This window comes from Sciurus vulgaris (genome assembly GCF_902686455.1).
Source record: "Sciurus vulgaris genome assembly, chromosome: 14".
Lineage (NCBI taxonomy): Eukaryota > Metazoa > Chordata > Mammalia > Rodentia > Sciuridae > Sciurus > Sciurus vulgaris.
This window is the reverse complement of record NC_136475.1, coordinates 29784280-29798961: the sequence shown is the minus strand read 5'-3', so window position 1 is coordinate 29798961 and position 14682 is coordinate 29784280. Positions and strand designations below refer to the sequence as shown.

The following is a 14682-nucleotide window of genomic DNA, read 5'->3' as shown; positions in this document are numbered from 1 at the left end:
TTTGTGATACTCCTGTCTCAGCCTCCAAAATTGGGATTATAGACATGTGCCATCACCCCACTATTTTGAGGTTTTCTAGGAGTTCTTTTATCCCTACTGTTGAAAACATTTAAAGTATTTGGTTTTTTTTCTCCCTGATTTTAAGTATTCATGTTTGTGTACTTACTGTAGAAAATTCAGAACATACACAAACTTTTTTTTCCCAGAGGACCTAAAAATCACCTAATAATCTCACTACTCAAGATAGTTGTATTTTCCTGACTCAGTGGTGCACCCCTGTGATCCCAGCTATGTGGGAGACTGAGGCAGGAAGATCATAAATTTGAGGCCAGCCTCAGCAACTTAATGAGATGCTATCTCAAAATAAAAAATAAGAAGGGATAAAGATGTAGCACTAGGTTCAATCCCCAGTACTGGGGGGAAAAAAAGGTAAAGAAAGAAAGAAAAAGAAATGGCTATCTTTTGGTACATCTCTATATCTTTCTTTTCCCCCACTGTGCATCTTCTTATATAATTAGGATCATACGAATTATATTTTTCTGTATCCATTTTTTCATTAGACATTAGCATGACTAGATTGAAATTCTGTATGCCAGGACATTACTTAAAAATAGTCTTTTATCTCTTTGTAACTGAAAAAAATCATGTAATTTCAGTAACTCAGAGATAACTTTTTTAGCTTTTTTGGTGTGTTTTCTTTTCAACATTTACTTTATTTGCAGATTTCTTGTACTGGGGATTGAATTTGGGGGCATTCAACCACTGATCCCCAACCCTTTTGTATTTTATTTAGAGACAACATCTCACTGAGTTGCTTAGGGCCTCTCTTTTGCTGCGACTGGCTTTGAACTTGTGATCCTGTCTCAGCCTCCCAAGCCACTGGGATTACAGGTGTGCACAGCTGCGCCCAGCTATGTGTAGATTTTTAAAGGTGTTGTTTTTCCATTAAGGTGTTTTTACTTAATATTATTATTGCTTTTATACATCAAGATTATAGTTTTTAATGGTCTTTTACTCAAAATCAGTCCTGCTATTGGCTAGATAGTTTTCATCTTTTCACTGTTAAAATGATGAGAGGAACATCTTACTATATATAATCCTCAAATCTCCAATTTCTTGAAAAAGAGCCCTAGAAATGGAGCCTCCCAAGTAAAAGGATGAAAGGAGCCTAATTGCACACCAAAATATCATTAAGATTTTCCTTTCAAGGATATGATTACAAAGATAGATTTTTCTAGTTACTCAAGTTGTCTTTTATGCTTGTTATTCGTTTATTTATTTCATGGTGCTGGAGCTCAAATCCTGGACCTTTGCAAGCTAGGCAAGTGCTCTACCACTGAGCACATCCCTAGCTCTTATACTTCTTTTATGTCTTCATATATACCCTGTCCCTTCCTGTTAACCTTATGTCTAAAAAAGGACCAATATTATTGGTTGTTTATTAATCATTCCCTCTCTGCTGTTTTCCATGTGTGAAAATTAGTAGCTTTGGGTCAAGTGTGATACTTTATTCCTCGAAGTTATTTTCTTAATATTCGTGTCCAGGTCCTGCTAAAATACAAATAAAATAGATCAGAAAGTTTAAAAGGTGGAAGTGGAGTAGTTTCATTAATACCATAAGTAGCCTGAGTGCCAGAGATTCCTGATATTCTGCCCCTAGGCTGCTGAGAAACAGCCTCTCAACCACATGTGCAAGCCTTTCATCTGGACAGGCAGAGGACCAGCTGGCTCCCTTGGCTTTTTCCTGGGAGTGGAAAAAGGACTAGAAACAGCTCAAAAGGGTTAGTTAGGAAGGCATCTCACAAGGATGCCAACTGTGCTTTGGGGATGGATTTAACAGTTTTATCATCTTATTATTATTATTATTATTTTTGGTATTGGGGATTGAACCCAGGATACTTTACCACTATGCAACATTCCTAGCCCTTTTTATTTTTTATTTTGAGACAGGATCTTGCTAAGTCACTGAGGCTAGCCTTTAACTTGCAATCCTTCTGCCCCAGCCTTCATAGTCACTGGGATTACAGGCACCACTGCACCCAGCTCTATCATCTTTTAAAATTAATTTCATTTTTTAGCAAGGATATTTGTTAAGAAAAGAGTTTTAATATTAACTTTTTTAAAAAAAGAAATCTGTTGGTCCTTTAGGTTTTGTGCCGTACAATCCTGTGTATGAAATGCAGTTAACACATCAACTGGACCTATTTCCTGAATGCAGGGTGACCCTTCTATTATTTAAAGATGTAAAAAATGCTGGAGACTTGAGAAAAAAGGCCATGGAAGGCACCATTGATGGTGCACTGATAAATCCTGCAATGGTAGGTACAAAGCCTGAGAATGAGTGAAGGCATACCCGAAATTTAAGAATGTATTAATTTTTTGACAGTGTTATAGGTTAAACTAAAATCCTTTCATCTTTAGGTACAAAGTCTTGTCCAAGTCAGACTTGAACAGTGAATGGAGACAGAAACACTGGGCCCCTCCTAGGAAATAGAAAAGGTTATGGTCTAGCTCTGATCACATTTGTGGTCTGGCAAATGTTAGTCTCTAGCTTCTCATCTGTGCCATGAGGGTTCTGAACAAGACAGTGTATGTGGAGGAGGAAGAGCACAGTAGTTAAGAGCATGTGCCGGGATCATGTTACCAAGATTTAATCCCAGCTCTGCCACTTACTATGACTTTGAGCAGGTCATAGCCAAACCTTACACAGTACTTTCTCTTTTCCTGGCATTGTTCTAAATGCTTTCTATAACCTGACTCACTTAATCTTCAACAGCCTTATGAAGTGAGTGCTGTGATTTTCTGCCTCTGACAGATAAAATACTGAGGAACTTGCTTAAGTTCCCCAGATGGTAAGTGACAGAGCTAGGGTATGCTTTGCTCTATTAACCTCATCTATTATGTAATGATTTCATTTAGTGCCTGGCGGGTTGAAGCTAAAATATTTAGAATACATATTAGCCTGCAACACATGTTACTTTAAAAATGTTTATTATTTGTCTAAGTTCCTTACAACTTTAAAATTATAAGATTTTTTTTATTGTCCTGGCCCTTGAGATAATAATTTTGAAAATATAGTCCATTGAAATTATTTCAAAGTAACCATAGAATAGGCTACGTGTTTTCAGAGTGTTCTAGATTCTCCCCATGTAATTCTTGGTATTTCTTTTGGTAGATTGTTGATCCTTTTCAGATACTTGTGGCAGCAAACAAAGCAGTGCACCTCTACAAACTGGGAAAAATGAAGACAAGAACTCTATCTACTGAAATTATTTTCAACCTTTCCCCGAACAACAATGTATGTGGAATTTACTGACTTTCTGTTGACCTTGTCATAATAACATGTGTTCTCCTAGTGTTGGGTCACAGGCTAAGTTCCTACAAACCACTTTGCTAGCAATAAACCAAAGTAATCATGAAGAGATCTCTGAACAGAGATCTCTTACTAGACAAATAAGCTTTGGAGTCAGTTTCTTTATGAGTAAACAAAATTTAGCTAAATTAAATAAGGCTAGTTTTATCTTTCCTTCTTACCATGTAGGGTCGGGAAAATCCTTTAAGTTGCTCAAGAAACTGACAGAAATACATATGATAAAACATTAGGCATAGATATTTTGTGTGTTCATGCACATCTTTCACTCTATAAACTGCTTGAGGCTAAATGCGTGCCTTTTCCATATACTGTACCAGGACATTGCTGGTACCTAGAACAGCCCTTCACACATGCTCACTCACACACTCAGTGCATAGGAAGATTTTGTGGTTTGAAAAATGCATGGGAATGCTGTCTTAATAAAAGTTATTGAGCTAATGACATTCCATATGTACATAGCCCATGAAAGAAAATGACTGAAATTTTGCCAATGAAATTTTAGTATCATTACTATTATTAGCAACACAATCAGGTACTAGTATCAAGAGAAGAATTGGGAAAGCTGTGGCATGGTTTAAAATGAAGATTCAAACTTTGTAAAAGGCAGTTATCTCAACTTGGTAATAGGATTCCTTAGCACCTGGAAATATTTTTGGCCAGGTAATGATTGTTTCTTAGAGATTATTTGAAACAGTTCAAGACACCATTCCTGTTCCAGTTATAGTTCTAGGGGCAAAGGAGGAGGGAACGTTCCTGAGGAGAGGCAGGTGAGACCAAAGTTTAGATGCCGTAGTTGGGGGTGGCCTTGGAGCTGGACCCTGAAGCATGTGTCAAGCAGACAAGCCATAGAGAGAAAGATGATTGGATAAGGGACAAACATGAGCATCAGCAGAACAGTGTGAAACACAGCTGGAGCTCCAGACTGGCCAGAAGGCAGGAATGTGTGGCTGCAGGGTCACTTGGGGCCTGAGGTGGTGGCGTTTGCATGCAGCACAGGAGTCTGCGCCTGATTCCATAGGAGCAGGTATGGCTTTCAGCAGAGAGTATTTTCCAGGCAGTAGCAGTAGATTCTGGAAAAGGATTATTGAAGGGAAAAACTAGGGTATGAGAAACAGGTAGAAGCTGACTGAGGAAGAAGGCAGGTCAGATATTTCAGACATAGGGAAAACTGTTCCATTCCTGTTTTGTTTTTTCCTTAGATTTCAGAGGCTTTGAAAAAATTTGGTATCTCAGCAGATGATTCTTCAATTTTAATTGTTTATGTTGAAGAGGGAGAAAAACAAGTAAATCAAAAACACCTAATATCGCAAGTAGAAGGTCACCAGATTTCTCTGAAAAATCTTCCTGAAATAACAAATATTTCTGAAGTCAAAAAGGTTTGTAAATCCATATTTTTAGCATGTGATAGATGAGGAATAATGCTGATGTTGTTCATTAATCACCAGTGCACCAGCTTCTTTTAATTGGGGAAATGTTGCACTTGGGATTTGGCCCAGTGGGGCAGTGCTTACCTAGTGCGTGTGAAGCCCTGCGTTCAATCCCCAAGGCCACAAAATAAAAGAAGAATGGTAATGGGTTTTTTAAAAAGTTGCTTGAAATAATTACGGATAAAAAGAACTGGGAAGTTCAGGTTTATGTAAAATATAATTGTAAATGTAGTTAATGAAATCATTTACCACTTCAAATAAGAAATTAGATATTTTTAGGTATCAAGCTTATATAGTACATTTAGAATAAAACAAACAGTGTAAAGTTAATACCTGGATATATGCTTTTAAAAATGATACAAATTTAGTTTTACATACAGAGAATTTGGTTTTTAATGTTCATAATTGCACTTTAAAGGGAATGTTTGATGTGAGTTGTGAATTACCATATATTTTGAATATTTTAATTATATTGTTTTTTATTTCATACATTAACCCAATAATTGATAATTTCACTTATGTTTGCATAACAATTAGTGCATAAATGTATCAGCAAATCATAATTTGTCTTTGATTTTTACAGATATATAAAGTTTCTTCACAAGAAGAAAAGATTGGGACATTATTGGATGGTATCATTAGTAGAATGTCAACAAAAGATGTTTTATAAAATGTTAGAAATATTAACAGAAAATTTCAGCTTTAAAGAAAACATTGATTTTTCATTCCTGATTATAAAATTAATATAAGTTCATTATAGAAGAAAATTATTTTCATGAGACAGGATTGAACCCAGGGCCTGTGCCAGGTAGGCAAGTGCTCCACCTGATCTGTACTTCCAACCCTACAAAAAATAAATAAATAAATAAATCACAGAATGAGATTTAAAAAGAATACTCCTAATTGTACCATTTTTACTAATACTATTTTTGTTGTTGTCTTCTAGTCTTCTATTTGTATTTGAACTTTTTTTTATATAATTGAAATAAAAACTGACAACACTTATTGAATGTCTACTGTGTACTAGGTTCTTGCCTTAGTATTTTATTTCTGGTGGTTTTTTTGTTTATTTCTTTGTTTATTTTTGGTACCAGCATTACCTAGCCCTTTTTATTTTGAGACAGGGTCTTAATACACTGCTTTGGGTCTCGCTAAGTTGCCAAGGCTGACTTTTTGAACTTGTGATCCTCCTGCCTCAGGCTCCCAAGTTGCTGGGATTACAGGCACATACCACTGTGCCCAGCTGCCTTAGTATTTTATATCCATCAATTCACATTTCTCCCCTTTTGTCTACTCCAACATCCCCCTTCTGAGCCTCTGGATCCTGGTTCTAAGTATTATATATGCAAGAATTCATTTACTGCTTACAACTTCATGAGGTACATACAATTTTTACTTCCATTTTATACACAAGGCAACTGAAACATCCAAGAAATATTAAGTAACTTTGTAAGATCATACCACTAGTAAAAAATTGTCTGATAAATGCTATTTTTTTTTTCACTTTATCTAATATTTTTATTTTGTCAGTCAAAATAGATTTGGTCGGGTGTCAGCAAACTTGTGTGAAGGATCAGATAGTAAATATTTTCCTTCTTGCAGGCTACATGGTCTCTCTTGCAACTACTGGACTCTGCTGCTGTGGTATGAAAGCAGCCACAGACAATGCATAAACAACAAGCCAACTTGTGTCCCAGTAAACCTGGATTTACAAAAACAAATGGTGGGCAAGATTTGATCTCAGGGCTGTAGTTTGTGGATTTCTGGGTTAATTCTGCTGCAGTGACAGACAAGTTCCTAAGGCTAATTGGATTAAAACAACAGAAGTACATAACTTGCTCACTCTGCATAGTGTGAATCAGTGGGAAGACTCATTGCAATAACTGGAAACCTGGTCTGCTGATGGTGTCTCAGTGCTTCTGGATCACTAAGCAGGTTGAAGGGAGCATTATGAACTTAATGGCCCTGACAGTATCTGCATGCAAGTGATAGACATTGCTAATCTCGGGCAAATTTCATTTTGCAAAGTTTTATTGGGCAAAGCTGGTCACATGGCTATACCAACTTTAAGAATGGTAGGGAAGTTAAATCCTACCATGTGCTGCACAGTGCATAGGTAGATTTTTTTTTTTTTTTTTTTTTTTTTTTTTTTTTTTTTTGTACTGGGGATTGAATTCAGGTGCTTAACCACAGAGCCACATCCCCAGCCCTTTTTTGTATTTTCTTAGACACAGGGTCTTGCTGAGTTGCTTACGGCCTTGCTAAGTTGCTGAGGCTGGCTTTGAACTCAAATCCTCCTGTCTCAGCCTCCCAAGCTTCTGGGGTTACAGGGGTGTGCCCCATGCCTGGCAAGGTAGAAATCCTTAAGAAAGAAGTACATAGGTAGCATTTCCTGCATGCTTACCGTACTCCAGATTCTGCATGAAGAACTTTTCTGTGCACTATTTCATTCAGTCTAATCCACAGCCTCAAGATTTTTACAAGTGAGGAAACATTGTTTCTCAATTTTTTACTTCAAAAAAAATTTTCAAACAATAATTGAATATAGAACAGTGAACATCTGTGTACCATTCACATGAATTCACCATTGTTTGCTACATTCACTTGTTCTTGCTCCTATCTATCTTACCTGTGTGTACACACACACACACACACACACACACACTCACACTTTGTTTTGCTAAACTACTTGAAAGTAATTCCTGACATCATGAAACGTCACTCTACATTGTGTAGTTGTCATGTCTCTTAGTTTTATTTAATCTGAAACAATCCTTTATTTTTTATTTGTTCTAATTAGTTGTTCATGACAGAACATTTTGAATTCTTTTTGTTAAATGATGTTGGCATTTGGAAACTATACTAGATGTCTTTTAGGATTCCATGCAATTAATTCATTCACAATTAGAGTGAGTTTAAATATTGTAGGAATTAATAGCATATAAATGATGACTATGTCCTTCCATTTGCACCTCATCAGGAGGCACATAAAGTCAGTTGGTCCCATTATGAGTGAAGGGAAGTTCGATCACTTGTTTAAGGTGGTGCTAGATCTCTCCACTACAAAAGCATCTTTTCCCCTGAAGCTTAGAGAGCTGAAGTTTCCCCAAATCTCAAAGTACTTTAAGGGTCAGGATTAAAACTTGGAACTAGGTGATCTCACATCCTGAGCTCTGAATCTACCACATTGCCTCTTCCAGGGCCAACACCCTCAGGCCAACACCCTCATTCTTTTAATTTGATGGATAACATACATGCATGTGCAATCATCATCCTATTACACATTTATGTCATTTTAAATGTTTTACTTACATTTGCAAACCAATCTTTGTACATGTTTCTATCCCTTTAGGATAGCTGCCCCGAAATGGAAGTACTGGGGAAAGGGCATAGACCTCTTAATGACTTTTAATACCAGAATGGTGCCATTTTGCACTTCAAATAGCAGTGCACAAGGATGCCTGTTTCACAGCAATCTTGCAGGGGATGTCTTTTAATAATAAACATGTTTTCCATTTTGGAATGTTGGACTACTGGTGAAGCTGAACTCATGTTTATTTGCATATTATGAAGATTGTAAAGATTTTATTTCTGTAACTATAATGTTTTCAACTCCTTGCAAATCTTTGGATCAAGAAAAAAAAAATGTTTCCAGGGAAAGAAGTTAACCTCCCTAATGGATATGGAGAATAAAAATTCCCCAAATAGTGAAAACTAGGAACAAGAAAAGGGAGTAAAAACGAAGGCCATGCATCGACAGCTCTCATCTCCCAAGACGAATGTTCTCCAGATGTTGGCTGCAGGCAAAGAGGATGTTTTATCATCCTCCAAAGAAAACAGTCTCTAGGAGGCATTAGCTCCTCCAAAGCAAAATTATTTTTTTAGGCACTGCCCATAACATTGACCGAAAGCCTCACATTCCTGACTAAGCAAAACTGACATATGCTCACTAGACCACCCCTCAAAATAACCTATATAAACCCAGTCCTTTTCTTTTTTTCAGTGGCTCATTTTCCACCAGGAGAGTGGTCCACGGGCACCATTCATCACCCTGAATAAAGAGCTGAGATGACGCGTGAGATTCGCATCCTGCCCGGTCTTTTTGTGCTAACACTCCCCAAATTTCTTAGAATAGTATTGGATCAATTTAGGCAGATGCTGTGTAAGGCCTATTCTTTGAGCTATCCTAATTTGTTCCTCTTCAGTCAGCTGAGTTGCTAAGTCAGTCTGGCTGGGTGTTGAATGACAGGCTGGATCTGGAACTTGTTCCTGCTAGTGTAGCAGTGGCTCCTGATCGGTCCCATCCCCTTGCCAAAGCTAACCCAGTTGGATTGAGAGTCAGTGAAGCAAGGAGATGTCATGTGAGGTGGGGGATCTGAGGCAGTTTCCCATCTTCTGGGGCTGGGTTGTGTAATCTGTGCACTGTTCTAACAGTCTTTTCAGTATTGAGCCAAGTCAGGAACTACATTCTATGTATTAACCTGGTAGGTCCAAAGTCTAAGTGTGCCCTCAGCAAAAAGAGCCTGTTATTAGAGCCTGAAAGAAAAAAAACACATAGTTTTGTAGGTTACATGTTTGCAGCTCCTTAGCCAAGGACTGTACATTAAACAAAGTGAGCATCCTCCCATGTACTCTGGGATAAAGTGGGGAGTTGGCTCTGTAATCCAGGGGATCACTGTTGTTCCCTGTCTCCCCAGGCTTGGGAACAGTCAAGCTATAACTACTGTAGAAGTGTCTTTAGTGCCCTTCCCATTCAAAACTAGGAACTGCTGTAAGCCAGGACTAAGTCTTCTTTTTAAGAAGAGCCCAGGGGCTCACAGGCTGTAAGGCCTCCTGCTGCTCACCTGGTTCTGCTCCACCCGTTGCTGACCGAATTCCATTGCTCCTCCGCAGCTGGGTGGTATGTTGGCCTTGCAGCTGCTCCTCTGCCCTTGGCTTTATTTTGCTGCCTGTAGTGCTCCTGTGCACTTCTGGTCACAGTGTGGAGTGATGCGTAACCTAGGCTGGCTGCCCGCAGAGAGAGAGCAGTTTGTTCATTAAGGGCCTACTCCTGACCTGTTCATAACCCGTGTGCCTCCATTTCCCCTCCAGATCACCACCTTTCTCCACTCCTGTCTGGGGAGACAGGATGCAATAACAGAGCAACAGGCCCATTTCCCTCTGACTTCCATGTGGGTTTGGCCTGTTGAGGATGTGGTGGGAGGGCTGGCAGAGACTGGATGATTGGAGGGAGGAAGAGTGTGGCTGGTGATTTTATTTCTTTGTCCCTGGACCTCCTCCTGGATGGCCACTCTCTTCAACGCCACCAAGGTCCTCCCTGCAATAACATTTCTGGCACCTGAACCATGGTTGTTGGCTCTCCCAGCCCACACCCATAATTCCTCCTCTGGTTGTCTACATCTGCAAAATCTGCTCAAAGTGTCCCAATTTAAGTGCTGGGGACTGATATCCTCTCCTTTAAGAATTTGTTAAAAGGTTAAGTTGGAGAACATTTCTTCCCTCTAGCACTGGAACACTTGTCCTTCAATTCTGAACATCAAACCAAAAATGACTTATCTGTCTACTTTCTTTCCATTTGACATAATTTGCTGTTATTTTGTTTCATTTGTGTCTTTCAAATTATGAGTTCTTGGGATGTCAGGGATGTCAGGACACTGATCTGAGATTGGGTTATTGAAATCCCTGATAAGAAACCAAAGGGGCTGATATTCTTTCCGGGGACCAAAGGTAAATAAACCTGAATTGATTTTTTTTCTTTTTCCTGAGACTCCCAAAGTGTACTGGCACTTTATTGACTACTTTTCATCTCACAGATTCATTTTGGGGCTGAGTTGGTCCAGTAGAAGAGTGTTCTTCATAGATATGAGCAGGAGTTGTCATGACAGGCTTCTCCCAATGCCACAAATCTTAGAGTAAGAGCAATTCTGAAATATAAAATTACATTTTATAAGGTAATTATTTTCTATTGTTTTGAAAGATGAATAACTTATTAGAAAAATGAATAAAATGGCTTTTATATCTGATTAACTAACAAGTTAAATGACATGGTAAATAAGTAACAAAGGGCGATGACACAAGTGCTTGGTGAGAACGTGAAGGCCCCAAAAGGAGGGAGCATGCAAAATTCCTCTGGTTGCTGAAGCAACAGCACTCAGCTGGATCTTCAGGAAGGAATGTGGCCTTAGCAACATTTTGGAAATTTGGACAAACATGGCAACAGGTTGGGTGTGGTGGGCTTGGAACTGAATGTTGCATCCATCCAGGGCTGGCTGAAGAGGGACAACAGATCCAGGCAGGGTGCTCCCCAGTGCTGTCTGGGTGGACACTGAGCAGGGAGGAGATGAGATGCTGTGGTTACGTGGGCAGAGGAGTTGAGGGAGTGGCAGGGGGCTACCTGGACATGGATGTCAGGAGAGAGGTGGCAATGTCTGGAGCCCAGTGCAGGCCAGTCCAGCCTGAGCGCCCAGACCCAGGGCCAGCTCCTGTCCAGGGGCCCATGGATGGCTCCAGCTGCAGGTGGTCACATGCAGTAGAGCTCAGGCCCTTCTTTCTGGCAGAGGCCCAGGAATGGAAACTCGAGAATACCAGGAATGCCTGCCCAGCAAGTGGGGGTGCTTCAGTCAGCTTTTATGCCACTGTGAATAAAAGACCCAACCAGAACAATTGCAGAGGAGGAAAAATTTACTTGCAGGCTCACTGTTTCAGAGGTCTTCGTCCAAAGAAGGCTTGGCTCCATTCCTTGGGGCTCAAGGTGAAGCTGAACATCATGGTGGGAGAGTGGGGCAGGGGGAAGCAGCTCATGTGGTGATCAGGAAGCAGAGAGAGAGCTCCACTTGCCAGATACAAATATATACCCCAAAGCCACGGCCCGAATGACCCACCTCCTCCAGCCACACATACCTTCAGTTACCACTCAGTTAATCCCTTCAGGGATTAATTCACTGATTGGATGAGGCTCTGGTAACCCAATCATTCCTTCTCTGAACCTTCTTGCATTGTCTCACATGTGGGTTTGGGGGGACACCTCACATCCAAACCACAACAGGGAGACATGATCAAACCAGGAGCTGATGAAGGTGCAGAGGACAGGAGTTCAGGACTATCAGGATGATCCCTGCTGCACCCCTGCTCCACAAAGAGTGTTCCTGCTGCTACCTGTAGTATCTCCAGAGCCCTGACATTGGCCCTTGCCCAGACTGGGCACTGGTCATGCTCCTGAACTGAGTTCCCCTGGGTGAACTGCCTGTGAGGAGGAGGAGTCAAAAATGTGACATCATGGGTCAGTCCAGAGACCCCAGAGAGGTCACAGACCCAAGGCGAGAGCTTATGGCTTCCTGAACCCCAGTCCAGCCCATTCCTTCCCCATGCAAATTGGGTTTCCATGGGAGAGTTCCATTTTTTTCCTCACCATTCATATTTACCCTGACCATGCCCTTGCTCCAGCAGGACCACAGACTTTTATCAGTCCCACAATTTGTCTGCAAAGCAACATTACCTGCCTGCAATGCAGTGTCCAGGCCTTCTCTCTTGGCACATCAACCCCCAGAGATCCTTTCTTGAGAAGTGCTCTGGGTCAGATTTAAGGCCTCATGAGGTCACCAGCAGTGCACATGGGTATAGGTGGCCCTGAACAAAAGGCACTAGCCTAAAAGTACCTGAAATTAACGTGCTCTGAATTCCTCTCCCCAAGTACCATGTAGTCCCAAGAAACCTCTAAGAGCTTCTGCTGTGGCTGAACTGGATGCCAGAGGAACAGAATGTTCCTGGCTATGGGAGCCCCCAGAGCAAGTCCTCTGGCTACAGAGAAATGGAATTGACAGTGAAATCTCCTCCCAGCACAGAGAGCCTCTCTGAAGGGGCAGGAGAGAGAGAAAACACTTTCATCACTGGAGAAGCATTAGCCCTCCTGTGGCGCTCATTACACGGAAGACCTAGTAGGTCGCGAGAGAGAAAGAGCAGTGGTCCTGTAGCACAACGAGCACACACCCACTCCACGATGACCTCACAAACACTGACCAGTCCTCCAGTAGAGGACTCCCCAGCACCACTGGTCACTCAGCATTCATCTGCATTCATCTAGGGCACCTGCTCATCTGTTCACCAAGTGGCTTTAGGCAAAGAAAAAGGGATTCCAATCTTCATGATTTGCCTCTTAGAGCCATGTTAGGCTCCTCCCTCCTCCAGAGACTGGCAGGCAGGGCCCCAATTCCCTTAATAGTTCCACTTTGAAGAGGGTGCCCAGGTTCCTGAGAGGATTCCTGGCAGAAGTCTTATTAGCTGTTAGATGGTTTGCACAGGTCTTAGAGGGACAGAGGAAGCTTTACAATGACATTTTCTAAGATAATGCTCTAAGAAAACGGTGAGAGGACAGCTCTTACCTTTTGTTTAACAAGGAGAGTTCAGCCACTTTACCCTATTTCTGAGACAAGTGCCCAAAACATGGTGAGGTCACCAGGACATTGTCCCATGCCAACACAATGATTGTGGAGGGACAATTACCTAACTACTGGGGAAAAAATTAGTTGTTCAGTATTTTGTATGTAATATTTTGAACCTACATGTTTCTTTCTGGAGAATCTTAGCTCTGAGCAAGTGAAATGAACTTGAGCTATGACAGCTCAAGGTGCTGGGTTATTCATTTGCCCTGTTTCCTTTCATAGGACTCATTGACAACCACTCATCATCATCTGCAAGATCTGGATCACAAAAGCTTTTGCATCCAGGCCACATGCACAGCCCTTATTTATTTACTTTGGCACGATCTGCAGCAAATGCCCAATTCCAGAACTGCTTCCTGTGGGGCTCTGAGATCCTCTCCCATTATTTAGTAATCAGCAATGAATTAGAAAAGAAGCAAGATGGCAGAAGAAAGGAGGTCATTTTCCTGGTTGCTCCATGGAGTGAAATCAAGAAAGCAGACATGCAGCTTCTCAGGAAGGTGGATGAACAAAAAAGAAGCGGGGGGCGGGGGGAGGACTTTACAGGAATTTAAAACTGGACATTCAAAGCAGATCGGGGACTTAGGAGGTTGGATATAATAAAATAAGGAAGAAATGCTGTGGCCATGCTGGAGGCACCAGCCAGAATGGTCCTGTGAGCACAGAGGAGGGATGAGAGAATTAAAGGAATCTACATTTTCACAAGGTCCAAGGCATGTCTGGGTACAGAGTGTTAGGAGATCAAAGACATTGCCCGGCAAACCTGAAGGATGTGCTGCAAGATATCAGTGTGCGGAAAAAGAAGCCTCCATCTCTCCAGGCAGTGTGAGGGGGAGAAAGGAAGGAACCATTTTGCAGCTGTTGTGTGGGGGCTGGCAGCTGAGGGAGCTGATTCCCGGCAAACCCGAATTTGGCCCAAAATATAGGCCCAGTAAACACACACTGCACTACATAGAGGGCACTTAAGTGACCAGGAGAAAATCAAACACAGAGAGAGGTTCACACAGGAGAAAACTGGTCATGGAAAACCACCTGTCCCTCTCCTTTCCCCTCCAATCCAACTGCTTGCAGGACCAGCTGGGAGAAGCGAGTGTGGCCAGGAAATTGGAAGGGCGGGGTTGAGAGAGATTGGAGACTGAACTCAAGACCAGGAAACAAGGGGTCCAAAGGTGACATGCAGGACTAAGAGTTGGGTTCCCTACCACACAGGTGAAACCCAGGGGAGATCCCTGAAGTACAGTCTTCCAGCATGGACCAGCAAGTACTGGGCACTGGTGGTGAGTTGATTGAAAATCTCCAGACCAACTGACATTCAGGTAAGAGCCAGGAGCCCACCTAAGCCTAAACCCTGCCTCCAGGAACTCCACCTGCGGATTACCTCTCTCTCTCCAGCCATCCAGAGGGTGGAGCATCACACTCCAGATGACCCCACCTAAAACTGCCG

At 41.5% G+C, this 14682-nt stretch overlaps 1 protein-coding gene and 1 long non-coding RNA gene across 3 annotated transcripts in view; one reads left to right on the top strand and one right to left on the bottom strand.

The window, feature by feature from the left end:
- Nucleotides 1–5694, top strand: part of TPRKB (TP53RK binding protein) — a 67124-nt gene extending 61430 nt beyond the window's left edge. Inside the window, exons 1-5 of one of the 2 annotated variants that reach the window (XM_079111494.1) lie at nt 618–891; nt 2149–2318; nt 3176–3298; nt 4573–4749; nt 5384–5694. In XM_079111494.1, the coding sequence (XP_078967620.1) occupies nt 2178–2318; nt 3176–3298; nt 4573–4749; nt 5384–5470 (528 nt within the window). In that variant the 5' untranslated portion in view covers nt 618–891; nt 2149–2177 and the 3' untranslated portion in view covers nt 5471–5694. Of the gene's footprint in view, nt 1–617; nt 892–2148; nt 2319–3175; nt 3299–4572; nt 4750–5383 lie in introns of those variants that run through there. The other variant, XM_079111495.1, reaches the window with a different exon arrangement.
- On the bottom strand, nt 5533–13735 carry LOC306644475. The gene is made up of 2 exons (XR_013759399.1): nt 11701–13735; nt 5533–11435 (listed from the first exon to the last, which is right to left on the bottom strand). It is a non-coding gene; the product is annotated as an uncharacterized lncRNA (long non-coding RNA).
- Between the last annotated feature and the right edge of the window lie 947 nt (nt 13736–14682).